At 40.9% G+C, this 27,101-nt stretch overlaps 1 protein-coding gene across 1 annotated transcript in view; it reads left to right on the plus strand.

The window, feature by feature from the left end:
* The window catches only part of STIL (STIL centriolar assembly protein), a 75,721-nt gene extending 56,682 nt beyond the window's left edge, over window positions 1–19,039 (plus strand). Inside the window, exons 15-17 of the mRNA XM_082264925.1 lie at window positions 3,248–3,413; window positions 4,488–4,774; window positions 18,159–19,039. Of these exons, the coding sequence (XP_082121051.1) occupies window positions 3,248–3,413; window positions 4,488–4,774; window positions 18,159–18,966 (1,261 nt within the window). The 3' untranslated portion in view covers window positions 18,967–19,039. The remainder of the gene's footprint in view (window positions 1–3,247; window positions 3,414–4,487; window positions 4,775–18,158) is intronic.
* Window positions 19,040–27,101: the final 8,062 nt, after the last annotated feature.

The following is a 27,101-nucleotide window of genomic DNA, read 5'->3' on the forward strand; positions in this document are numbered from 1 at the left end:
ATATATATATATAAACCCTGTGCTATGGATAAGATAGATATATGCAGTACTGCGCAAAAGATTTATGCAGGTGTGAAAAAATGCTGTAAATGAAGAATGCTTTCTGAATTCGAAGTGTTAATAGTTTATCAATTAACAAAATGGAGCTTAAATGAAGAGACATCAAACCAAGGTATGGTGTGATCACCCTTTCAAAGCAGCCCCAATTCTTCTAGGTACACTTGTATAGGGTTTTTAAGGATCTCGTAAGGTAGAATGTTTCACATATTTACTGCAGTTAAAAAAAAAAAAAAAAGTTTCTGCACTTTTTTTTTACATTTTTTTTTAAAGAACCTTCGTGTATACAGTACTGTGCAAAAGTTATAGGCAGGTGCGAAAAAATGCTGTAAATTAGGAAAGCTTTCAGAATTAGAAGTGTTAAGTTTACTTTTATCAATCAAAATGGAAAGTAGAAATCCAAATCAAATCAATATTTGGTGTGACTACCCTTTGCTTCCAAAGCAGCATCAATTCTTCTAGGTACACTTGCACAGAGTTTTTGAAGGAACTCGGCATGTAGGTTGTTCCAAACATCTTGAAGACCCTGTAATGTTGAGATCAGGATTCCGTGGGGGCCAAACTATCACTTCAGGACTCCTTGTTCTTTATTCTAAAGATAGTTGTTCCTAATAACATTGTTGTACGTTTGGGGTCATTGTCTTGCTGCAGATAAAATTTGACGGATATTTATCCATCATGCCATATCACCAGGGAGGAGTGTGATTGCCGCCAAATATATTCTGCAGCAGGACAATGATCCCAAACATACAACCAATGTTATTAAGAGCTATTGTCACCTGGAGGTGAAAGTTTGGCCCCCAAAGAGCCCTGATGTCTGTCTGGGATTACATGAAGAGATAGAAGAATTTGAGGCAACCGACATCCACAGAAGAATTGTGGTTAGTTCTCCAAGATGTTTGGAACAACCTACATGCCGAGTTCCTTCAAAAACTGTGTGCAAAAGTACCTAGAATAATTGATGTTGAGGGCATTTGATTTGGATTTCTCTTCTATCCATCTACTTTCCATTTTGTCAACTGATAAAAAATAAACTATTAACCCTTTATTTCTAAAAGCATTTTTTCACACCTGCCTAAAACTTTTGCGCAGTACTGTGTTCACCAGGGTTCTTCAAAAAGTTTCCACTCCTTTTAAATATAAAAAAGTGCAGAAACTTTTTTTGAAGAATCCTTTTATACATAGTACTGTGCAAAGGCTATAGGCAGGTGTAAAAAATGCTTTAAATTAAAGCTTTCAGAAATGAAAGTGTTAATACTTTATTTTGATCTATCAACAAAATGAAAAGTAAATTATTAGAAGAGAAACTTTCTAAAGACCCTTCGGGTGTATATATAATAATCTTTATAGGTCTATCAAGTTCTACCAATAGAAAAAAATAAGTATACACAGAACCTTATACCCACTGTTCAAAAGGAGGCAAAAAAAGCCTTATAAAGCAAAGTCCAATCATCCATCGGGGAAAAATCTTTACTGATCCCCTAAGGCATTCTAAAGGGGAATATTTAGGAAAGTAGAAGGCTCCATGCACAATTAAAAAACTCTCCTAGCAGCAGGTTATGAGCATTTATTTTCTGCTTCTATAAGCAATTAGCGTAATTCTATGTGCTCATGCACAATATTATAGTCTACAGTTTGTTTTTTGAAGCTTCAGCTTCTAGGAGCAGAGGAGAAAAAAAAAGTTTTCATTTTTGGGAGCGATTTGCTGGCAGAAAAAAACTGAATGCTCCTAACGGCTGCTAAAAGGTGGCATAAAATGCTATTGCATATTTTTTTTAACTTGTATTGTGCATGGAGCCTCAGGCTTTTGCACTGGTGAGAACTAGTTCTTAGTCTATTCAACATTTCGTGCGTGTGTGTCGCACTTTGTTGCTTGCATATAAGAAAACGCCTCCCACCCTCCTCTTGAAATGTCAGGTGCTTATCTGCTGCAGACTCTTGGGCTGGGTGGATACGTTAACAATCCGAGAAAATGCTAATACTCATGACTTTACCATTTTTGTTTTCCACGCTATATTCTGTGCTTTCAGTTGATCGTGTTCTATTGCTAGTTATAAGGTTTGACTGAACAAAATGCAAGTAACCTTTTATACTTAGCCTTTATAAAGGGAAGCCATGTAGTGGTTTTGGATCATGTTTACAAGCGTATAAACTGATTAATTTCCATTATTTGTAATAGATTAATAATAAGTTAATGCAAGGTGCTTTTATGACCCTTAGGGGGACAATTACAAAGCTGGATTTTCCAAAAACTCACATTTACAAAAAAAAAAAAGTATGCATTACAAATATGCATTGCTCTCATCTGGCTTTGGGAAACTGAAGCCAGTGGAGAGCAATAGAAATGTAATGTGTGGGAAGGGGGGGTGGGGCAGCCAGGATGGAGACCGTATGGAGATAGTCACATGACCGTCTCTCCTCGAATTCTCTGTTGTGTTAGTCAGATAGAACACATAGAGCAGTGGAGGTTACACAGAGACCTGCATTTTATGAATGGGCTACCAAATTAGGGATTTATTTTAATTATTTCAGGTACTTATATAGCGCTGTCAATTTACGCAGCGCTTTACATATACATTGCACATTCACATCAGTCCCTGCCCTCAAGGAGCTTACAATCTAAGGTCCCTAACTCACATACATACACAGTAAGGCTAATTTTTTATACAGGATTCAATTAACCTACCAGCATATGTGGGAGGAAACCGGAGTACCCAGAGGAAACCCACACAGGCATAGGGAGAACATGCAAACTCCAAGCAGGTAGTGTCGTGGTTGGGATTTGAACCAGCGACCCTCTTGCTGCTAGGTGAAAGTGCTAACCACTACACCACTGTGCTGCCCACTGTGTAACCCAGCAGAGTATAATGGAGAACAAGTGTTTCTGTTGGAAGAGGTGTTCCTGTGCACGCAGTTCCATTCATGTCAGTTGGAAGCAATGGCTGTGACCCAATTTACATAATTGCGACTGCCTGCACAGGGATATATGGAACAGCTATGTAATAAAATGTGATTGAGGCCTTACCGTGTAATAAAAGTTTGGGACATTGTGCAGTTTTTAGAATTGGGGTCGTCCAATAGAAATGTCTCTTGGGCCAATGTTACAGTGGCAGTAGATGTGTTCTCACTGAAAACATGCTTTAGCTTTTCTTTAAAGCTCATGGTCTGTGTTAAATTTTTCTTCTCTCAGTGTTGGTAATGCCAGGAACGAGCCTCACTTGCTGCACGATGGGCGATTGTCAGCTACCTCCAGCGTGTATGATGCATCTCAAGAGCATCAGGAGAATCAAAAAACCTTGGATCATGAATTGTCTGCCCCCAGTCTACCTCCAGAGAAATTATATCAAGATTTACTTGTAAGTATATTGATATCTTTACACTCAAAGTTAAATGAGGCAAAGCATTATTGTAGATTTGTTTTGTTTTTGAGTTCTGAAAAGGTTGTGAAGGGGAAAAAAAAACAATGCCCTGTATATGCCTGATACAATATATGGGCATTTATCAATTTTGTCACATAATAAATGGGGGAAGTGAGTCATAAATTCTTCTCAGCTTCTTTAAAGTAAAGCCTAGTACTCACTGAGTGTTTTCTTCCGCTCAACCTAGCAAGGTTAAATTTAAAAAAAAAATAAATAAAAATGGACCGCTCAGGTTGGAGCTGCTCTACTAACAATCCGATGTTCGTACAACAGTCTCCCCCACTAAGCTATTGTAGTCTGACGGGGACAGGCCCCTGTCAGAACTCTCAGCCATTGGCAGAGTGCACTGATCTGAAGCCAGTTGACTGCTGGTTTTCCAGCATGCTCGTCCAACAGAAGCCAGCCGAATGGGCAGCTTCTGTCAGACCGACTGCCATACATGTGGGCTCACTGTGTACCCGGCTCGTGTGTCACCCGACTCGTGTGTACGAGGCTTAACGCTTCAACAGACCTCTGATCACTTCCTAATTGTGTACCTGTTTTAAAGCTGGGTACACGCTAGAAGTCTTTTTTGTTCAACCCACTTGAACAACCACAACAAAAAAAAAAACGTAGAGATCGCTGTTGTGATACTGTATTCTGACAGAACAAAAGCTGGGTACACGCTGGGTACAGCAGTTACACACTGACCGGAAGCGTCAAATAACTACAAGCCGCAAAGGCTGTTGGGACTTGTAGTTTCACATTCACATAATTGTGAATGAATCACTGCTGCAACAGTAACCTGTTACACCCTAAATACGGGTGTCACGGTACAAAACGTGACCTTTTCCTTTAACCTATTGGGAATTTTTAAACCATGACCTAGGACCTCAAACTGCAATGCTATCTCAATAAAAGCCTTGCTTCCCAAAAATTTCTGTAACATTAAAATGTCTGAGAAACCATGTCTTTGTTCTTATGTACCGGTAACACAAAATTCTTATGTCAGTTCATTTCTTTTTTTTGTAGAACCAAGTCAACAATTTTTTGAAGACCTCATCTTCTGCCAGTGAGGAGTCTTGTGAAAATATTTCCATGGCCAGTCATAGAGCAAGTGAATCACTTTCAGACAAGCCTAGAGAGTGTCGCCCAAGTGAGCCCAAGCCTAGAGAGAATGTGGCATGTGACACTAGCCGTAGTGACCAGCACAGCGTACAGAAGGCCACTCTAAAGCAGCTGAAGTCTTTGGGAGTGGAAATTGGCATTGAACCATCTGAAGTGAACCTGAACAGTGCAGACACTGCAGATAATGCATGGTAATTGACATTTCCTTAGTTCTATATTGAGGTGGCCTATACTTCTATATTAACATAAATTATTTCTCTGAGCCTGGCAAGACAAGAAATTCCACCAAAAACTTTTACAACTTGACCAAATCGGGAAGCATAAACTGTACTTAAGTAGTCTTGCTTTTACTTCTTTATGAGCTCTCACCAATTCCCATTTGCTGCCAACATGCTAAAATGGAGGACCGCAGCACTCAATGTGGGAGCATTGACCTATCGTCGGTGGTCTTGCATATCCCCTAAACAGTCGCCACTACTGCGCTCCAGTTAGCAGGGAGCTTCAGCATTGTAGAATAAAGCACAGGCGTGGTAGACTGCTGTTCTCCTACATGGCAGCGCACTGCTACAGGCTGCTAGGGAATGGGAGTTTGGGTGAGCGCAAGAGCACTACTGTAGAGCTGATAAAAGCAACACTAAGTTTAAGATGTAATGGTTTTTCTTTATCGTACATCACAGGACACAGAGCAGCCCTAATAATTACTATCTGGGTTCTACGTCACCTATAGGTGAATGGACACTGGCAAAACAAAAAGACAGGAATATATAATAAAACACTACTGCCATACAGGAAGTACCTCAGTTTTTTCGCCAGTTTCTTAAAGGTGGTGGTCATAGTTGGAGAAGCTCTCCATATTCTAAAGAATTTGTTATGGTCTTGGATAAAGATCCTGCAGGATCCAAGGGGATATGCGATCGGATCCATCCAGATAGGGAAATACTAAAATGGATGGTACCTGAGCCTCAGTAGATGGAAGACTGAGGTGTTGCCTGGAATGCAACCCCCTTGGGCGCTGGACACTGGGATACAGACCCTGACTCCAAAAGTAACTGAAATGGTCCGTTCTGGATTTAGGTTGTCTCCTTTTCTTCATTAGGCTCATTACGCTCTTCACAGAATTTTCAGGCTTTGCACCTGCTTTTAGAGCGGATAGTGTATGCTGATTGGGATCACACCGATAAAGTTTTTTGTTCCTACCAAAAGGTTTTCTCGGTTATATTCTTTGGAGGAACAATTTACAAAGAAGTGGAGTATGCCAACAGTTGATGCTGCTTTTTCTTCTATGAATAGAAATGGAACTTGTTCTGTAGACAATGCCCAGGTTTTTAAAGATGCAGCAGATAAGAAATTGGAATCTTTACTAAAGGCTTCTTTTGCTATTGCTGGGTTTGCAGCACAGTCGGTAGTGGCAGCTATAGGACTTTGTCAGTCTTTGACAGTGTTAAGCGTTTAGCTACGAGTATTACTGCTCAGGTGGAGTAAGCTGAAGAGTTAGTAGATTTGCCTCGTGCTTTGTGTTTTGCAGTAGATGCCCTTACAGCAGGTGTCACATTTTGCTCTTCTGTCAGTACATATGCACAGAATCTTGTGGTTAAATAGTTGGTCTGTGGAGTTACCTTTCAAGAAGTTACTAGCTGGTTTTCCCTTTCGTGGGAATCGCCTATTTGGTGACAAATAGGGGGGAGAGTGCGCTTCTACCAGTTTTTTTTTTTTTTTTTTTACTTTATTTTTATTTGCATATAAAATCTCAATATACAGAGTTCCACCAATTTGGTTTAGATTCACAAATTACATAATTAAATTATGCATCAAAAAGGCACACAAAAGAAATACATATACATTTTTCCCTTCCCACCCTCCCCCTGCCTCCCAGAATTCCTCCCCTACTTGCCAGCCGTTTCGCTCTAGGATGCCTCCCCATAGTAGATATGCTAAATATTTATCTCAATATATTTAGTTGATTTTTTAAATTCTTTCCATTTCCCCCATTTTCTTATCATATTTCTTGGAATCTCCTCTTGTGTATTACATAGGTATTCCATATTATATTTATTATTTATCTTTTTACACCATTCCTTTATTTTCGGACTCTCCTTTTCTCTCCATTTTTTTGGTATGGTTCCTTTTGCTGTATTCAGCATTGTTGGGACCAGAGTCGTTTTATATTTCTTTAAAGGTATTGTTGTTTTGTGAAATAGGCATGCCCATGGATCGTCCGGCACTTTTATTTCGGTGATGTCTTCAATCAGTTGTCTTACCTCTAGCCAAAAATCTCTTATTTTGGGACAGTCCCAAAATAAATGATAAATTGTACCTATGTTGCCGCAGTCCCGCCAGCATTTATCTGTCTTGCCTGGTTGGTATTTATTTATTACTTCTGGGGTGATGTACCACCTGTATAGACATTTATAGTTTAATTCTGTAGTACTGACATCTATGGCTGTGGATCCCGCCATCCCCAGTACAATCCCTAGCTCCTGTCCTTGCAAGTGTATTCCTATTTCTTTCTCCCATTTTCCTATATATGGCGGTTTCTCTGTACTGTGCCATTCCGTCAGCATTTTGTAAATCTGAGACACTCCATGCCTTTGCTTGAGAGAGTAGCTCAGTTTCTCGATATTGTTGAGATTTTTTTCCGACCTAATCGGCTGTGGTAATGAGCTGACAAAATGTTTCAGCTGGAGATATCTCCAATTATCTATTTTTATATTATTATTTTCTTGTTTTAATTTCTGAAGTGTTTTTATGTGCCCTTTGTGTAAAATATCTTTTAATTGAGTGTTCCCTATCCAATTTCCCCCCTGTTCTTCCTCCCCGGGTGGGAAGTATTTAGTGCCATTTAATGCTATCATTGGTGAATTATATTCCCATTTCAGTTGCTTATTTATTCCATCCCATATTTTATAAACTACTTTTGTCAATTCATGTGCTCCCTGTGTTTCCCTATATTTTGGTGGAATCCAAATTGTTCTGTGTAACTGATTATTATTTTGTGTACATTCTATCTCTACCCATCTTTTTTCTCTCCTTTCTATTTTTGTCCAGTCCACCATTCGTGTAATAATTACCGCCTTATAATACCTCTCTATGTCTGGGGTGGCCAATCCTCCCTGTGCTTTGCTTCTTGTCAGGATCTTGTACTGTACTCTGGGTTTTTTCCACTGCCATATATACTTTGTCAGTAGGTTTCTAATTACCCTAAAAAAATTTGCGGGGATGTTTATTGGCAATAAAGAGAAGGTATATAAGATTTTTGGCAAAATAAACATCTTAACGACATTGTTTCTTCCAATCCATGAGATTTGACCATTTGATTTATTTCTTATTTCTGTTTTTATTTCGTTCAGTAACGGTATATAATTAGCTTGATATAATTTTTCAGTATGAGGAGTTAAATATATCCCTAGGTATTTTAATTTTTCTTTTGTCCACGTATATGGGAAGTGTGTTTTTATACTTTGTTCTTCCTGAGTATTTAACCTTATGTTGAGAATCTCTGATTTTATTGGATTTATTTTAAAGTTTGACAACTTTCCATAATCTTTTAGCTCCTTTTGAATATTTGGGAGAGTGATCCTTGGATTTGTGACAATGAAAAGCAGGTCGTCAGCGTATGCTGCGACTTTGTGTTCTTCTTGATTTACCTTCACTCCTTTTATGTCTACATTTTGTCTAATTTTTGCCAGTAATGGTTCCAGGGTTAACACAAACAATAGGGGTGACAGGGGGCACCCCTGTCTTGTCCCATTACTCATTCCAAATTTCTCTGATAAGCTTCCGTTTATTTTTATTTTTGCTGTGGGGTTGTTATATAATTCTTCTATCCATTGCCTCATTCTTAGCCCAATCCCTAAACTTTTTATGGTTTTCTTTCATGAAGTCCCAGTCGACCCTATCAAAAGCCTTTTCGGCATCAATTGATAATAGGATGGAGGGGACTTCATGTTTTGTTGTTTTTTGTAAAAGTAGCAAGGTGCGTATAACATTATCCTTACCTTCTCGACCTGGAACGAATCCAGTCTGGTCCGGATGGATCCACATTTTTAATAAATCTTTTAATCTCGTTGCCAAAATTTTCGCAAATAATTTTGTATCTGTATTTAACAACGCGATTGGCCTATAACTAGAGCATAGGGTTTGATCTTTCCCTTCTTTCGGTATGACCGTTATATATGCCATTAAAGATTCTTCTCTTAGTTCTTCCTTCCCTATTTTATTCAGATATTCTATCATTTTTGGTATTAATATTTCTTTAAATCTTTTATAGTACTTTATTGTGTATCCATCTGGACCTGGACTCCTTCCATTTTGGGTGGTTTTTAATGCTTCTCTTATTTCACTTTCAGTAATTGGTGCTTCAAGAAGTTCCAATTTATCTTCTGGGATCTTGGGCAGGTTTGCTTCCTCAATATATTTTTGGATATTAATTATTCTTTCCTGCCTTGTTTTTGAGGTTTCTTTCTTCCGGACGTTATATAGCGTACTATAGAAGGCATGGAACGCTTTAGCTATTTCTGTAGTTGGATTTACTGTTTCATTTTTACTGTTTTTGATTTTTTCTATATAATTTTTTGATTTTTTCTTCCTCAGTAATCTTGCTAGGGATTTCCCTGGTTTATTTCCAAAGTTGTATCTGTATCTAGCTATCTTATTGAAGTGATTTCTAGATCCTTCTTCCAATAGATCTTTTAAATCGTCTCTTTTAATTATAAGGTTTTCCTCTGTTTCTTTTTTAAATTCTTTTTTATGTTTTTGTTCTAGATCATTTATTTCTCTTATGAGTGTATTGATATGATTGGACCTCTCTTTCTTTTTTTTTGAGGCACTGGCTATTAATATCCCTCGGATATACGCTTTGTGTGCTTCCCAGAGTGTGGCGGATGATATTTCTGGCGTATCATTCTCTTGAAAGAATAGCTCTAGTTCTTTTTCTAATCTGTTTCCTATTTCTTCATCTAGAATTAGTTCTTCATTTAACCTCCATGTTCCCATACTTTTGTGGTGTGTCGGTGTCTTGATTGTTAGGGTTAGGGGGGCATGGTCTGACAGTGTGATTGTGCCTATTTCTGTAGTTTCTACAAATTCCAACAGGCGGTGGTCAATAAAAAAGTAATCCAGTCTTGAGTACATCGAGTGTATTGAGGAGTAGTAAGTATAGTCTCTTTTTTTTGGATGTTGAACCCTCCATGCATCTACTAATTGGCTCTGATGTAACTTTACCCTTATTTTCCTCAGTTTTTGGTCTCCTAACGTCCTTACTCCCGATGTACTATCGACATTTGGATCTAAACAAAAATTTATATCTCCTGCCATTATCAGGTAGCCTTTTTTAAAGCTCTCTAGATCATACAGGATTCTCCCCAGATATTCACTTGGTTTTTTATTTGGGTTATAAATATTGGCCAATGTCAGCTCCATCCCCCTTATTTGTCCCTTAAGGAAAATGTATCGACCGTTCGGGTCTATTTTCATTTCTTCTAAGGAGAATTCTGTATTTCCAGCTATTCCTATTGCTACTCCTCTTGCACGTTCTATTGGTGAGTCTCCGTAATACCATTTAGGAAAGTGTTTAGAAAAAAGTTTTAAATTCGAGTGAAGAGAGATATGCGTTTCCTGTAGAAAAGCAATATTTGCTGCTTCTCTCCTCAGCTCTTCCATTATCTTATACCTTTTTGTATGGGAGTTTAATCCTCTTACATTGTACGTTATTATTTTTAGTTGTTCATCTTTCATTTTTTTTCCTTCTACTTGATCCAGTTCCTCCACGAACAGGGGGGCACCGGATCAATTTAAATTCCACTAACAGCATACTACCAATGTTGTTAGTCTGGCAGGCTTTTAAAATTTCTTTTCTTTTTTGGCAATGGAGAGTTTCCCTATCCCTTCCCTTCCCCCCCCTCCCCTCCCCCCCGCCTCCATCCCCTTCCGTCTCATGTTGATGTTTTTCTGATCCATTTTTGATCTTAGGGTATTTAGTTGTTTCTTTGGGTCATTCTCCCTGATACCCATTCCTTTGGGGTGGTGCTCTAATGGGTTAGCACGATATACCTCCCTCCTCGGTTGGAAGGACGTTCCGGCTTTGGGGGGGGGGCTATCCTGCTTCCTTTGTATAGCTTACCTCCCTTCCCCTCCCTCCCTCCTCCCCCCACTCCCCCGACCCCCCCTCCCCCAGTCCCCCCACACAGTTCGCATCTGTAAGAAAGGCCACTCCCCGCAAAGCAGGAGAGGGGAGAGAAAAAAAAAAAAAAAAAAAAAACCACTCCCCTTCCCGATTTGCATTATTTGGGCAGTGTTCCGCGTATTTTATCTTTTGTTTTTTCTGGCTAATGTTCATTGCTGTTCTTCCGTCTGTGAGTTTCTTCCTAATTCGTCTTCCCTGTCACCTTCATACCATCCAGGCAGGTTTGGTTCCTGTATATCCAGTTTTTTGCAAAATTCTTGAGTTTCCTCTGGAAAGATGAGTTTTGCTGATCGCCCGTCTCTTTTTCCTATTAAACTGGCTGGAAACCCCCAATTATATCTGATTCCTTGTTTTTGCATCTCTTCTGTCAGGGGTTTTAAAATTCTTCTCCTCCTCAGTGTTTCCGCTGCCAGATCTGTAAATATCTGTATCTTGTCGTTTTCTGTATTTACTGCATTTAATAATGATTTATTCTTCTTTAGGTTTTCCCATATTTGTGCTTTATCTGTGTAATTTTGAAACCTGATTATCACGTCTCTAGGTGATTCTGCTGGGGCTCCTATCGGTTTTCTTATGCGATGTGCTCTGTCGATCAGCAATTGGTCTTCTTCCTTTCTGCCTAATACTGGGTTTAGGATTTTTTTGAAGTTTTTCTTCTAAATTTTCTTCCTGTGTTGTATCTTTTAAGCCTCGGATCCTCAAATTTTTTCGTCTAGCTCTGTTCTCTTGATCCTCTAGTTTGTAAGCTAGATCTCTGGCTTTTTTCTTGGTCTCATTTATTTCCTTTCTCATCCCCTGTATTATTTTTCTTTGGTCCTCTTGTTTTTTTTCTAGTTCTTCTACTCGTCCCAGGGCGTGTCCCAGGTCCATCTGGACCCGTCCTAGGTCGGTTTGAATTTTAACCAATTCGATTTTTAAAGATTTTTCCAATCCTGCAAACATTTCTCGCATTTCACCTTTTGTGGGGGCATGCTCTTTTATTTCTCCCCGCTCTTCCTCCTCTCCCTCGTCGTTTTCAGTCCTTATGCTTAATTCTGAATTTGCTGGGCTGATTGGTGATTTAGCTACTTCAGCTTTTGGATTTTTCTCTACTTTCTTCTTGTCTGTTCCTTGTTGTTTTCCCTGGGATGATTTTTCTAAGGCATTTTCTTGTGTCATAAATTTCCTTATTGTGTTAGGGCTTGAGGATACCCTTGGTGATTTTGCGATGGCTCCTCCTCTTGTGGATTTACCTCTCATTATGTAGAGAGTTGTTCCGCGGTTCTTTTATAGAATCTCAGAACCTCCTATGATGGTGCTCCAAAATTAGGTATACCATATCAATGATCAGAAAAAGATCCTGTCCACCTTCAAGCCAGAGGAAGACACAGACCTCCTGGGTAGCCTTCACTTTGAATCAATGTTCACAGGCGGTTATAGGAGGTATGAGGCATGGGGCACTTCCAGCCTCCCACCTCCCTACTCAAGTTCCCATACAGGCTAGTGTGAGTCCCGACTTTAAGTATTTGAGAGGTGGAAGAGAGAGAAGACAATAGAGCAGAGGGGAAACTCAGGCTGTATGTCGTAGCCAGGTGATTGAGTAATGTCAGGTATTATTTCACAGAGAGAGTGTTAATCATTTTAAATATTTTGTATATAGCCCCAAGGTCTTTATTTATACTTGTGATCTTCTTATGAGTCTCTGTGTACGGTTATTAAGGGACCGTATAGAATAGAAAATTAGCTGGTTTGGGGTATTGAAAGACTGTTATGGCTGTTAATCCAATAAAAAACACTTTATGAGAGGTTGCTGGTTTAAACAGGGAGCAGCTGAATCAGTCTCAGGTGTGTTGACGTTGACATTTTACCATACTGCTTTGTTGTATGTCTCTAAGGAGTCTTTATAAGACCTTCAGATAAACAGAAAAATGACAGTAGGTATAATATAGAAAGAGGGATTACTCCTCTGTGACTCACGGTTTTGTAGACTGTCCCTTTTTTTTTTTAAGTTTTTTTCCTTTTTCCCGTTTGTCTTTAGACTGTATACTCTCTTGTCTCCTTAGCTTCCAGCCCTCAGGCATCAGGACATCAGCATCTCCGGATGGATTGGCTCAAATGGACCTGGCAGCTCTCTTGGGGTCCGCTCCCTCGGGACCTGTTCGCCTGGTCGCGTTTACTGACCGTGTCCAGCCCCCCGCACTGCCGGTTAGCGAGGAGGTCTCTCCTGTCGCTGCTCACCTGCGTTCCTGTGCAGGAGACAGGGCTCTCCAGGGCCGATTCCGTGTGCTGTAAGCGTGCGGGGTTCCTCCGGATGTTAATGCTGCGTGAGGTCGTCGCTACACACCGTGGAGGGAGACGTCGGGGAGGGTGGGGGGGGGGGGTCAGCAGGGTTCACCACTCGCAGCGCCAGCGCTCATCCCCGGGAGCTTAGGCATCCAGAGTCTGGCCGGAGGTGGATCGGGAGCGGTCAGGTTCCCTGATGCCTCCATTAGCAGGAGATAGCCCTCTCCCCCTCCGTCCTACGTGCGTGCCAATAGGCTCCTCCCCCTCATGACGCCCGCGCTTCTACCAGTTAAAAGGAGTCAATGTCCTCTTTTTTTTTTTTTTTTGATGCTCCAGCACCCAGTACTTCTTGGCAGTTTCGACAGCCTCAGCTGCCTAGGTCAAGAGCAGAAGAAGCCCTGGATCCAGAGGCCTACCAAGCCTAGCTCTAAATCTATGTTCTGAAGGGGTGTCCCCACTCAGTTGAGGGGGGGAAGGCTACTACAGTTCTCAGATGCCTGGGAAGAAGTGATTCAGGACAGCTGGGTTGTCATGGTCTCACAGGGGTACAAACTAGAATTCTGGGTTGTAACGGATCAACCAGCACCCCGACCGGGTACCTCCGTTGACAGATGCTCCTAGTGCTTCCTGAGGGCTTCAAGCACTAAACCAGACACCGTAACCACTTCAGACCCCACAAACCGCCGCAGCTTGGTTAGGGTCTCGCTGTCTCCTACCCACCCTGGACCTACGACAAGGCTCCAGGTTCCCCTGGGTGAACCTCCTTTCCCCAGAGTGCAGCAGAACAAGCTCTTACAAGAGCTTAGTGATTATCCAAGGGAGTATGGAGGACATGGCAATCCCTTGTAGCCGATTCCCCCAGTGAGAGACAGGACTCTAGATTGAGGGTGAACTAACTCCACTTTATTGAACAAGAAACATACTTTTATACAGTTTTCCCCCACAAGGTTACCGGCCAGGTGGACCTTGTTGAAAACATGCCCTGACATTCACAATCCAATGAAAATAGAGTTTTACACTCTCATACAGTGTACACAATCCCTCCCCTCTGCCTGATTACAGAAGCATATGAATTTGAAAGTGTATACAGGAACTAAACAAATTATCTAGCCATCTGGACAGAAGAATGTGAGGTCATTAACATTTAACAATGAGACAGGTAAACTTTAACGCAATACACATTGCATTTCAATACACAAACAATAGGGAAGCCTGTCTGGCATGCAGGGACATGGAATACGCACATTAACAAGGAGTCAGACTTCATGGCAATTGTCTATAACAGTCTAAGTCTTCCAGTGTAAAATAGGATTAAATCTTCATATTTCTATATGAAGATATTGCTGTCCCATCTGAAGCAATTCAAACCATTAAGTATCTGCTCCTCACCTCCAGTGACGGTGAATACCATCACACGAGTGTTTCCTCCCCTCTCGATTTTTAGGGTCCCACATATCCGCAGATCCCTTAAAGAGAGAGGTTTTTTTTTTTTTTTTTTTTTCCAGGCTCTAGACCATCTGAAATCACAGGCAGTGATTAGGTTCCTGCCAAGGAGAAATTAAGGGGCTTCTGCTCCAATCTTTTCGTAGTCCCCAAACCAAACAGAAATGTGAGACCTATGCTGGATCTCAAAGCCCTGATTCAGTTTCTAAACGTTCCCATGTTTCGAATGGAGTCAATTTGCTCAGTCATTGCTTCTCTGCAAGGAGAATTTCTGGCATCCATAGACATCAAAGATGCATACCTACACGTGCCAGTTTTCCAGGCCCACTGCTATTTTCAGTTTGTGGCTTTGACCTTTTGGGTTAGCCACGGTTCTGTGAACGTTCACAAATCCCTGGCTCCGGTATTGGAAATACTAAGATCTCAGGGGATATCGGGTTTTCTAATACCTGGCCGATCTATTACTCTTAGATCAGTTGGCTTCAAGTCTAAGCCAGAATGTGTCCCGGGCAGTTCAGTTTTTGGAATGTCTGGTTTGGATTCTGAACTTGGCAAAGTCAGCGTTACAGCCGGTTCAGAGTCTAGAATATTTGGATCTCCTTGTGGACACAGTGCAAGCAAAGGTGTTTTTGCTGCCGAGAAAGGTCAAGGCCGTGAAGGATCTTGTCCGGATCGGTAGAGGGAAGAAATACCCTTCTGTACGTCTTTGCATGAAGTTGCTAGGAAAAATGGTGTCTTCATTCGAAGCATTACAGAACAACATTTTGTCAGCCTGGAGCAAATAGATCCAGGCCCTAGATTGTCATGTTTCTGTCACCAAGGGTGCGTCAGTCTCGTTTGGGGGTTGGTAACCAGGAATTTGGAGAGGGGGAAATCTTTTCTACCAGTGGTCTGGAAAGTGGTGACCACTGATGCCAGTCTCTCCGGATGGGGAGCAGTTCTGGAGGAAGCCACTGTCCAAGGGAAATGGTCCTGGATAGAAAAGAGTTTGCCCATCAATATCCTGGAAATTCAAACCGCTTGCCTGGCTCTAAGGTTCTGGAATACCAAGACTCCAGGGTTGCCCTGTCGGGATCCAATCCGACAACACCACGGCTGTGGCCTACATCAAACACCAGGGGGTCACCAAGTAAGTCATCCCAGAAGGAAGTGGGCCACATCCTATCTTGTGTGGAGAAATTTGTGCCATGCCTGTCAGCAGTATTTATTCGGGCAGTAGAGAACTGGCAGGCGGATTTTCTGAGTCACCCGCAGATGTTTCCATGGTCTCTACATCCTGAGATCTTTTTAGCAATTTGCCAGTGCTGGGGGATCCTGGACACAGATCTGTTGGCAACAAGTTGGACAGATGTGTCCAGGACCAGGGATCCGCTCACAGTCTGAATGGATGCCTTAGTGACTCCCTGGGATCAGCCCTCTCTGATCTAGGCCTTTCCTCCAGCTGCTGCCACGACTGCACAGGATTCAGGAAGAGGAATAACCAGTAATCCTGGTGGCTCCGGCTTAGCCTAGAAGGACTTGGTACGTGCAAATTGTAAGGTTGGCGGTGGGAAGGCCATGGGTCCTCCCGCTACATACGGAGCTGCTCTCTCAAGGGCTGATATTCCATCCTGCTTTTTAGTCTCTAAATTTGATGGTTTGGTTATTGAACCTAGGATTTTGAGGGAGCAGGGAATCTCTGGTCCTGCAGTTTCTACTATGAGGAGGAAACCAGTCTCTAGGAACACTTATTACAGAGTCTGGAAGTCTTACATTTCCTGGTGTGAGGCTAGGAAGTGACATCCCTGTAAATATATCAGGAAAATTCTAGCTTTATTGCAAATGGGGGTAGAAATGAAGCTGACCTTGGGCACGATTTAGGGTAAGATTTCCGCCTTTATCAGTCTTCCTTCAAAGACCGTTTGCTTTGCATTCCTTAGTTGGAGCCTTTATACAAGGTCTAATTCGTATGCTTCTGCCAGTTAAGCCACCCTTGTGCCCTTGGGATATACATTTAGTTCTGGCGGTCCTACAGAGACAACCCTTTGAGCCTGTTCGGCATGTTGCCCCTGGTTCTTTTGACAAGAAAGTAAGTATTTTTGGTTGTAGTAACATCGGCAAGGAGGGTGTCCGAATTAACAGCTCACTCTTGTAAAGAGCCAATTTTAAACCTACACCAGGATAGGGTGGATTTGCAACTACACCCAGGGTTTTTGCCCAAGGTGGTGTCCAGTTTTCATTTTAATCAAGACATCACACTGCCTTCCTTCTTTCCAAATCCTCAAATGGCAGAGAAGTTGTTACATTCTCTCGATGCAGTACGTGCATTTAAAGTCTATTTGAAGATGTCAGCTCAGATTCGGGAGACCGATTCTTTGTTCGTGCTGCCAGAAGGGCCGAGGAAAGGGAAGGCAGCATCCAAGTCCACTATCTCCTAATGGATTCGCCAGGTCATTATCCAGGCTTATAGTTTAAAGGGGAAGGCCCCACCCTTTCGGGTAAAGGAACATTCTACCTGAAGAGTAAGCGTTTCATGGGCAGTTTGCCATCAAGCTTCTATGGCTCAGATTTGCAAGGCTGTTACTTGGTCTTCAGTACACATACATTCACTAGATTTTATCAGATGGATGTTGGGGCCTAAGAGGATGCTGCATTTGGCTGCAGTGTGCTGCAGGCAGCTATGGAGATTTTTTTCAGTCTGATGGCGGTTGCCGTAATCGGTGCCCCCCTCCCCTCTAGTAAATTGCTTTGGGATGTCCTAGATAGTAATTGTTATGGCTGCTCTGTGTCCCGTGATGTACGACAAAGAAAATTTGATCTTCCTACATTCTTACCTGTAAAATCCATTTCTTGGAGTATCATGGGACACAGAGGTCTCTCCCCCCTTGCCTGGGAAGTTTATTGCTTGGTACAAAACTGAGGTACTTCGTGTATGGGAGGGGTTATATTGAGGGGGACATTCTGTCTTTTTGGTTTGCCAGTGTACATTCTTCTATAGGTGGCGTATAACCCAGATAGTAATTATAGCTGCTCTATGTCCTGTGATGTACTCCAAGAAATTGATTTTACAGGTGAGAATGTAGGAAAATCCAATTCTTGTTAGCTTTGCCCAAACTTTAAAAGCTTAAACACAACCCAATTTGATTGTACAATTTTAATTAGACACACCAAGTATGTAGTATATAGGCCTGTCTGAGAGGATATAAATTGATGGGATACTTCAGGTAGGTCCTGAGATTACATAGTTTTGGTACATTTGATTTGTAGTTTTGAACATCTGATTGTAGCCTAAAGCTGGCCATACATGGGTCGGAACTCGGCCGGTTCAACAGAGACCGGCCCAGTTTTGATTTATGTATGGGCTGGCTAATTGTACCCAAGGTGATCCATCGATCAACTTTGGTACAACCAGCCTGTCAGATTTTTTTTTTTACATGCAATTACTGCTGGCGCTTGTAGCTACCAGCAGTAATCATTGTGTTCTGCTGGCCAGAAGGCTCCCCAGCAGAACACAATAGGGCAGCGGGAGGCATTCTCCACCTGTGGTGAAAGGAAATAAAATGATCTATGGGCTGTTTTAGGCTACAATCAGGTTTTTTACAACAGGTAATATGTGGAGTGATCTGTTTATCATTACAGATGCTTTTTTTTTTTTTTTAATTGGATGTGATATGTTTTTCTTCTAATAACATGTAATTATCTTTTTGCAGTGTCTTGGCATGTATTAACCCCGATGCTATCATCCCAAGATTAAACTACCTGTCATTTACAAATATTGGCTTGAGTGGCATTATGCCCAACGGGGTTGATTTAAGCATGGAAGCCAATGCAATCGCCTTGAAGTACTTGAGCGAATCTCAGCTGACCCAGCTGTCACTCAGCCACACTAACCAGAACAAAGATCTGAGCTCTTCTTCCTTTCATGGTCTTTTTCCTGGGAATTCCGAGAAGAGCATGGTAGGCCTAAGCCTAATTTCACCAAACAACATGTCATTTGCCACTAAGAAGTACCTGAAGCGTTATGCCTTAATCGAGAGCAATGACAGCAGTGATGACGAGTTGGATCCACCTTCAGAAGCCAGTCATATAGCTATGGTGCAGAGTGATAGAAACAAGGTTTTCCCTGACCCATCCAACAATAAACAAATCCTGGATCTGGGTTCTGATCCTAAAACCACCACAGGAGCAACAGAGAAAGCTACAGTTGAATTTGTGTATCACCCGGAAGGAAATAAATTAAGAAATATTACAAACGAGATACCAAAGAAGGCTTTTCCAACTTTGCAAGCATCCGATGAGGCATCTCTACATTTTCTAAAAGACATTAACCCTAAAGCCAAGCTCTTGTCAGGGAAAACTCTGTTTAAGGGTCACCATGATAAAGAAAATGGTCGAAACTCGCCACTTTTGAACACAGAAGACTCCAACTCATCGGGGAGAAAAGCGACGGGTCCACAAGGTTCTCTTGAGGAGATTTTGGATGTCCACCATCTTCGGCAGCTCCCCAAACTGTTCTAACTAAGCTCTTTTTTTGGTGATCATTGGGATGAATAAACCAGTTCATGTACATTTTCCTTCCTATGGAAGTTAAGAACCCAAAGAACTGCTTAGTTCCTAATTCAGATGGGTTTTTTACCTTCAGATGTTTTTAGTCTTATTTGGCTTGTATATGAAATTTACAGCATTCATATTGCACAACTTTCTAGCATCCTTTTTAAATGTTTTTCAGAGTTCCAGGTGGTCAGAGGTTTGAGTTGGTTTTATGACTATGGGTCTAGAGAGCAGTGTTATCTCCTGTAAGCCAATATGTATAATCAAGACTCCAAAGGGCTGAGTCTAGGTTCAAATATCTGACTTTTTTTTTTTTTTTGTACCTTTTGGAGAGATGAGAATTATTCCTAAGCAGTAATATTTTTACTGGTAGGAAAACTGATTACAGCTAGGTTGGGAAGATGCAGTTGTGTGCCTTGTGGACCACTACTGTCTGTGGAATGCTGCTGTGCGCTATATGAAGCCCTACTGTTGTATGTGGAATGCTGCTGTTTCTTCACTTTGTCTAAAACATTTCAAGAGAACCATTCCATAGGCATAGCTACATTTTAATCAAACTGCATTCCTGTACAAATCGCATGTTCTTTGCAGTGCGATTTGAGCCCATTCATTTTGTATGGACTTAAAACACATGCAAAGGTATCATTTTCAGATATCTGAGCATTTGTATAAATACTCGGTATCAGTGCAACCCTTCTGAAAACTCTTCAACATCTGACACTTCTGGGTGTGCTGGATGCTTGATCCCCCGTTTTACGCTCTGTGGTTCAATCTGCTGGCATCAGTAGTGATGTAGGGGCTGGCAGATCGAACCACAGCGGTCAAGGCATCTCGTACACTCAGACATGTCCGATGCTGAAGATTTGTCAGTCACTCTGGCTCTTTAAAAGAGCAACACAGGCTGGCAGCTGAACAGGTTAAGTATTCTTTCCTTTACATGGAGACCTTTGTTTCTAGTTTAGCTTTCACATTGCAAGGTTCTTAAAGGCTTGCACAAACCAATATAACAATATATGACAACAGTCTGAAGGGGAAACTTTTTTATTTTATAATGTTTAATTTGTGGCCTTGCCTTTGGAAGACATTTGGGTGAAGCGTTGGGTGAAGCACGCATTTTATTCCTTTTGCAATTTTAATGTCCAATGACTCTGGGACCCAAATAGAACAACTCCACCTGATGACATTTATGAAAATATATTTTACTATATGTGTGACATTTGCAAGTCACACATTGGATGAATTGTTTACATTTATCCATATATGGCTGCAAAATGGAAGATTAGTAGCTTGATTATGTTTACCATTCGGAGTTCCAGTTACATATTAATAATGTCAGGATGTGCCACAAAGCCAAGGTTTTATTTTGCACTTGTTAAGTTGTGTGTCTTTCTTTTTTTTTTGTTTGTGCGCAAGATGTTATATGTGGTGTGTCTGCGTATTTTGTAAATCTGATATTTTTATTTAAATTCTGCTTTTTTATCTGTGTTTAAATATTTTATATTTTTTAATAAAGTTTAACAAATTACTTTTTACTTTTTTCTGAAGTGTGCACTTTCAGTGAAATAGATGTTCTTTGCTAGAGTCAGCATATTACAATGCCAACTGCAAGTATTCTTTGGTTGAGCCCACCAACCAAAAAAAAAAAAAAAAATCTATAGATATTGGCAGCATCCAAGTCCGTATAGCTTTCAATGGCCATAGGAAAGCAAAGTCTGACTGCCTGTTTGTAAGCTCCTCCCCTTCTGGTTAGCCAGTGCCATGTTTCTATGTTGCCCTTTGCGTTTTAACAAGACGCCTTGTGTTGAGAGATAGATAGAGATATATATATATATATATATATATATGTGTGTGTGTGTGTGTGTGTGTGTGTGTATATATGTATATGTGTGTGTATATATATATATATATATATATATATATATATATATATATATAGTATTTTCTGTCGTATATAAGACTACTTTTGAACCTCAAAAAAATCCCCCAAAAATGGGGGGGTCGTTTTATACGCCGAGTATAATATCTCCAAGGTAACCTAAGTATAAGTATTACCGGTAGATGTGATCTCTCAAGACGCTGGCTGTGTGGGAATCCTGTACCGGTATACCGTATGTACCGTAGCTTTGGTTACATACAGTGTACCGCGCTGAGCCAATCAGGGAGAGCGATGTATTCTATTATTGAATGCAAAGCCTGCTCGAATTGGTGGAGTAACATCAGCCCGCCTCTCTGACTCTGCCAATCCGAGCAGACTTTGCATTCAATAATAGAATACATCGATCACTGTGATTGGCTCAGCGCGGTATACTGTATGTAGCCGAAGCTACGGTACATACGGTATACCGGTAGAGGGTTCCCACACGGCCAGCGTCTTCAGATTACATCTACTGGTAATACTCATACTTAGGGTACCTTGGAGATATTATGAGAGATTACATGTATTACAGTACTTGGGGTACCTTGGAGATCTATGAGAAATCTGATGTTTTTCAATGGTGTTGCCTTGCTTCGGAAGGGGGGTAGTCTTATACGGCTAGTATAGCCCAAAACCTGTTTTAACTTGAAAATTAGGGGGGTTGTCTTATACGCCGGAAAATACGATATATATATATTTAGTGTGTGTGTGTGTGTATAAATATATATATATATATAATATTATAATTTTTTTTATTCTTTATTTAGAGTAAGCAGGGTGACATGTCCTTTCAGCGCATACCTATTGGCATTAAAAGCAGCAAATATTGTACACAAAAACATAGTCAAATACACATTTTGAAGGCATTGGGCTCTGTTGTAAACTGTGCTTGATATGTGTATTCAGCAGAGCTTCTTGTACATACCACTGGAATATACAGTTTCCTCATAGGTTTTCTTTTTTTCCCCAATATACAAATCAAAGCAAACCCTAAACCACAGTGGAAAAGATGAAAAAGTCAGAGGGGATGGGTAACCAGGAATAGAGAGAGGGGGGAAAGAGAAAGGTGGGGTAGGGGAATTAATCCAAACAACCCACCTGGCCTGGCACCCTGAGAAACATTTAACCTTCAGGAGTTAAAAAAAAAAAAAAAAGTGTGAAATCTCACCTAAACCTATAGTTGGGAAGCTAGAATTTTTTAAACTTTATAAAAGAAATGGGGCGTTTGGTATGATCATCTTAAGCAGAGTTGCATGGATCGCAGTCTACATTTCTGAAGTGTAGAAGCAATTCAAGACCTGGATTAGTTAGGATAAACCCCAACCTATGTGTATTGGATGTGTAGATGGGGTCTACCTCCAAATACATCATAAATATTTTTCAAGGCCCAAATCAAAGCTCCACAGTCACATGTTTTAAAGTGTAAGACCAGACAAAAACTAAACGCTGAACCTGCTCTGCCACAATCTAAACCTAATCTTATTAACCCTGTAAAGCAAAAATCACTGTACTTACCTATTCTGCAGCTGATCCAGTCCATACCTATTCTGCAGCTGATCCAGTCCAGTATCTGACCACGGCTAGGAACTGACGTCCCCCCCCCTAGTGTTACTATGGGGCTTCCGATGTCGGATGCCTCTCCTGCCTTAACACTGAAGCTGCTGTTGAAGCTGGGAATGGACTAGATAATAGGTAAGTACAGCGATGTTTGCTTTACAAGGTTAGAGAATTAGGTTTAGAATGTGGCAGAGTGCAGGTTTAGCATTAGTTAGGTTTTGCTGGAACTTCTACTTTAAGGAACGTAAGTAAAAAGAAAATAAAACGGACAAACAAAACCTCTGGTCAACTGAGCTCTCAGGAAACCAGCTAGCATGGACCCTATGGATAGTGTTCATATATAAAGCTTTATATTGGCCAGGAAGTGGGTAAGATTGGCTTTTGCATACCATTTTGTGTATTGAAATAGTAACCTAGTAGTTGAGGTTGAATAAAGACAATAGTTCAACCTGAGTAGGTGTGTGTAGATGTATTCATTTCCAATACCCCTGAGTGTTTTGATCTTGGAGATGTATATCCAAGAGTCTTCTTAAATTAGCCATACTCCCCACAGATACTACCATTTGTGGAAGCGAGTTCCACAATCTTATTGCCCTTACTGTAAAAAAAACCCGTTACGTAGCCTGAGCTTAAATCGCTTCTCCTCTTAATCACTTTGAATGGCCTCGTGTCCTCTTGCACTCCTTGCGACTGAGTAGTTTTGTGTCGTGAGCAAGGTTATTTCCGAGTCTGGTCATGTACGTTCCCTAGGTTTCCATCTGGCAAAGAAATGTTTGGTAGGCCCATCATTTTGAACTATGGTGTCTAGATTTTCTATGTACATCAGTGATTTCATCACTGCCATAAACGATGGAGCAGAGGGTGAAGCCCATGATTTGAGTATCACTGCAGGCTGTTGAGTAGAATCCAGTGAGGAATCTTTTACTACAAGTTGCCAAGGCTGAATAGGTCTGTCCTGCATATCCAAACAGGCAAAGCATGGGACCTTTAAGACTAATACAATCAGAAAAACTGACGAAAAATACCGTTTTTTGACACGAACGTTCGATAATCTGATCATTCGTATACAGCTTTCGAGAGCCAATCACGACAGTTCATCATCCAAATTTATCCAAAGGTACAAGCACAAATTTTTCTTACGATTTTCATCTAATCAGGTACAGTATTCCTCAAAAAAAAAAAAAAAACGAAAGAATACAATACAACACTTACACTTCTGAAGTTGTATTCTGCCGTACGAGAATTTTTCGCAAAAAAAAAAAGGGGCGATCATTTGTCCAATATGCTAATCGTGTGTACCAGGTTTTAGTGGTTTTGTATTGTCCTGACTCCAAAGATGTAGTTGAGCACTTCATCCCAGAATGTAGAGATAACATGGCAGTCCCAGAGACCATGTGCTAGAGTGGTACCATGTGAGCCACACCAACAGCATGGATATCATAGGGTTAGTTTTATCTTACAGGAAGAGGATGAAGGCTCTGTGCACATAGATCTAAATTAAGTCTCCCTCCAGATTTACTGGTGATTTTTTTTTTTTTTTTTTTTTGCAGGTTATATGATAGTAAGGTATCTAAAAGCTTGTCTGCTTTGGCATTGTTGAGGAAATGCAAAAAAGGAAAGAACCAGAGTAACGGGACTTTGAATGAGGCATGAAATAAAGAAAAGGAATATTTATTCTATAAGATATACAGTAATACAGTTCATATATTTTGGTAGACAATGTTGAACAGTATACAATTCATATTGGGAATATAAATACAATAAAATAGGATCTCACATAGGGTCTTTAAAAATTAATTTCAATATGGAAAAACTGTAAAGATCAATTCATAGATGATTATAATAGGAGAATAAATAAATATATAAAATTGCACCAGAACATATGTAATGAAAATATCATTTTAGGAATCTGTACAAAACCTTATACCTTAATCATCTCAAGGTCCATGAGACACAAGAGAAAGGAAACCCAGCCTGGGAGGGGAAGTAACGGCATCAGAGGTTTCGTACAGATTCCTAAAATGATATTTTCATTACATATGTTCTGGTGCAATAATGTCTAAACCCCTTTCCTCCTCTTTAGATACTTTATCAGCATCCAATACTCCTGATGAATGGACGGAGGTCCAAGAAACGCGTCGAGATTACACAAAACTCGGATGCAATAATTCTATTTTATATATTTATTTATTATCTTATAATCATCTATGAATTGATATTTACAGTTTTTCCATATTAAATTTTTTAAAGACCCTAGGTGAGATCCTATTTTATTGTATTTATATTCCCAATATGAATTGTATACTGTTCAACATTAATTGTCTACCAAAATATATGAACTGTATTACTGTATGTCTTATAGAATAAATATTCCTTTTCTTTATTTCATGCCTCATTCAAAGTCCTGTTACTCTGGTTCTTTCCTTTTTTTGCATACATTATAGGGATGGAGGCTACTTAACTATACTCTATGTGGCAGATCGAAACTCTGTTTTTCCTTAGTTGAGGAAATCTTAAGTTTTCAAAAATACATTCTGATGTACTTTTGTTAATTGAAGATTGAGCGGTGTGGACAGATCAGAGACAGAGTAGGAACTTCACTGTATCGCTTGGTCTATCATTGGCAGCTGGAATGTTTTAGACTTGTAGCATGTTTTGATGTAGTCCACAAACTGGTATCAATGGAAAAAAATGTTCAGGTTGCAGATGAAATTCCTGAGACAATTATGAAACCTTTTATTAGATGGATTTCTGAACAGAAGAGAGATGACAACATAGCCTTTAGACTTCTAGGTAGCAAAAGCCTTGTAATCCATACCTTGAGGGAACATGGGATTGCCATGTATTGGGATATATCTCTAGTGAAAGGCCCAAGTGTGTTTCCATTTTCTCAACAGGCGACAAGTGTCACACAAGTTTTTATGTTGCAGTGCTTTTTAGTGAGGCACTAAAAGTGTTCAATGTAGCAAAGCTGGTAGGTTGTAAGGGAGCATCAGTTCTGCTTCAAGGGTATGATTTGTGTAGACTGAGTTTTCTAAGAGCCAGTCAATTTCCAGACTGAGCAAACATGACCGATTTTATACATTCTAATTTTGTTTAACCAGCCCCCCTTTCACTCCATCAGAGATCTAATTCTGTAAGAGCAATGCATGTTTTTTTTTCCATACACAGAAAAGACCCGTATACACTAAGAAAATCGGAAGTGAATATTTTGGACAACGAACAATCAGCCGATTATCTGATCATTTGTATAGTATTTTCGACACCCGATTCTGATTTTTCACATGACCTAACCTGAATGTGCAGGCTATAAAATTTCTCTTTCTATCATTGACGGACGCAGCTCCTGATCTTCATAACCATTGGGTTATACTGGCCCCTACAGGAGTAGGACACTAGGCAGAAAAAAGTCTGCCTATGGGTAGTCCCAGGGGGTATACTCCCTCTCTCTGATATAGGTACTCAGTTTTTTTTTTTCTGCCTAGTCAGGAGTAAGGACCTAGTTCCTTGTTGGGATTTCTGGTCCTGGCAATTTTTTCTTTTTATATATTTAATATAATACAAATATATAAATAATATAAATTTTTCTCCTGTTTTTTTTTTTTTTTTCCTTTGAGATCTTGGCGATGAGCTGGATAATCTAGATCCGGTGGTCACCCCAGTCTGGCCAGCAAGCACACGCAGACCTCAGCTTCGCGCTAGGTTGGCCATGACCTAGTCCCACCGCACGGGGTGGCCCGTGAGGTCTCATATGATCGGGTCTCAGTCCCGAGTCACAACATTCCTCCTGGCGGACAGTCCCCTGATTTCGATAGCGAGGGGTTCTGTCTGGAGCGGTGCCCGCCTGGTTCCTGGTATGGTGAGTAGCTGTCCCCCCTCTCCCCCTGGAGGGTTTTGGGGTGGACGTGAGCCCCTCCTTGGGATGGTCAGATCCCCGGGTTCCCCTCCTTCCCGTAAGGCACCCCCTCCACTTATGCTGGGGCAGTTTGGGTGGATCTGGTAATGATTAAGCACACAGTGTGTGAAACGCGTCTACCTTGTCACGATTGTCATAATTTGGATGTCCAGTCAATAAATCTGGATTTCTCTATCGCTCATTGACAGACGTAGTCTTCTTGATTCTCAAGAGCTGGGTTATGTTGTCTCCGCAGGAGTAGGACTAGGCAGAATGACAAAACGTTCTGGCTCCACCCTAGGGGGCAGTCCCTGAGGGTATATCCTCCCTCTCTCTGCTACAGGGAATCAGTTTTTTTCTGTCTAGTCAGGAGTAAGGACCTAAGTTCCTTGCTGGGATCTTTTGGTCCTGGCAAGACTTTTTTCTTTAAGAAAAAGACTTTTTTTAGGTAGTTTTCTCCAGTGTTTTTTTCCTGTGAGATCTTCAAGCAAAAATGCCGGACTGGGCGACACTTGTGGTCACCCCAGCCGGCCTACGAGCGCGTGCAGACCAGGCATTGCGCTTGGTCGGCCGCGACATATTCAAGTAAGTATGCGGGGCCGGGCGACGGGCTGGATGTGAGATCCAGTGGTCACCCCGGTTTCTGCCTAAAAGCGCGTGCAGACCAGTGCGCTGAGTCGGCCGCGACGGAGTCCCAGTAAAGGGACTGACTTTGCGAGTTAAAAGCTCGCTTGG

Source organism: Pelophylax lessonae, assembly GCF_965119305.1.
Source record: "Pelophylax lessonae genome assembly, chromosome: 8".
Taxonomy (NCBI): Eukaryota; Metazoa; Chordata; class Amphibia; order Anura; family Ranidae; genus Pelophylax; species Pelophylax lessonae.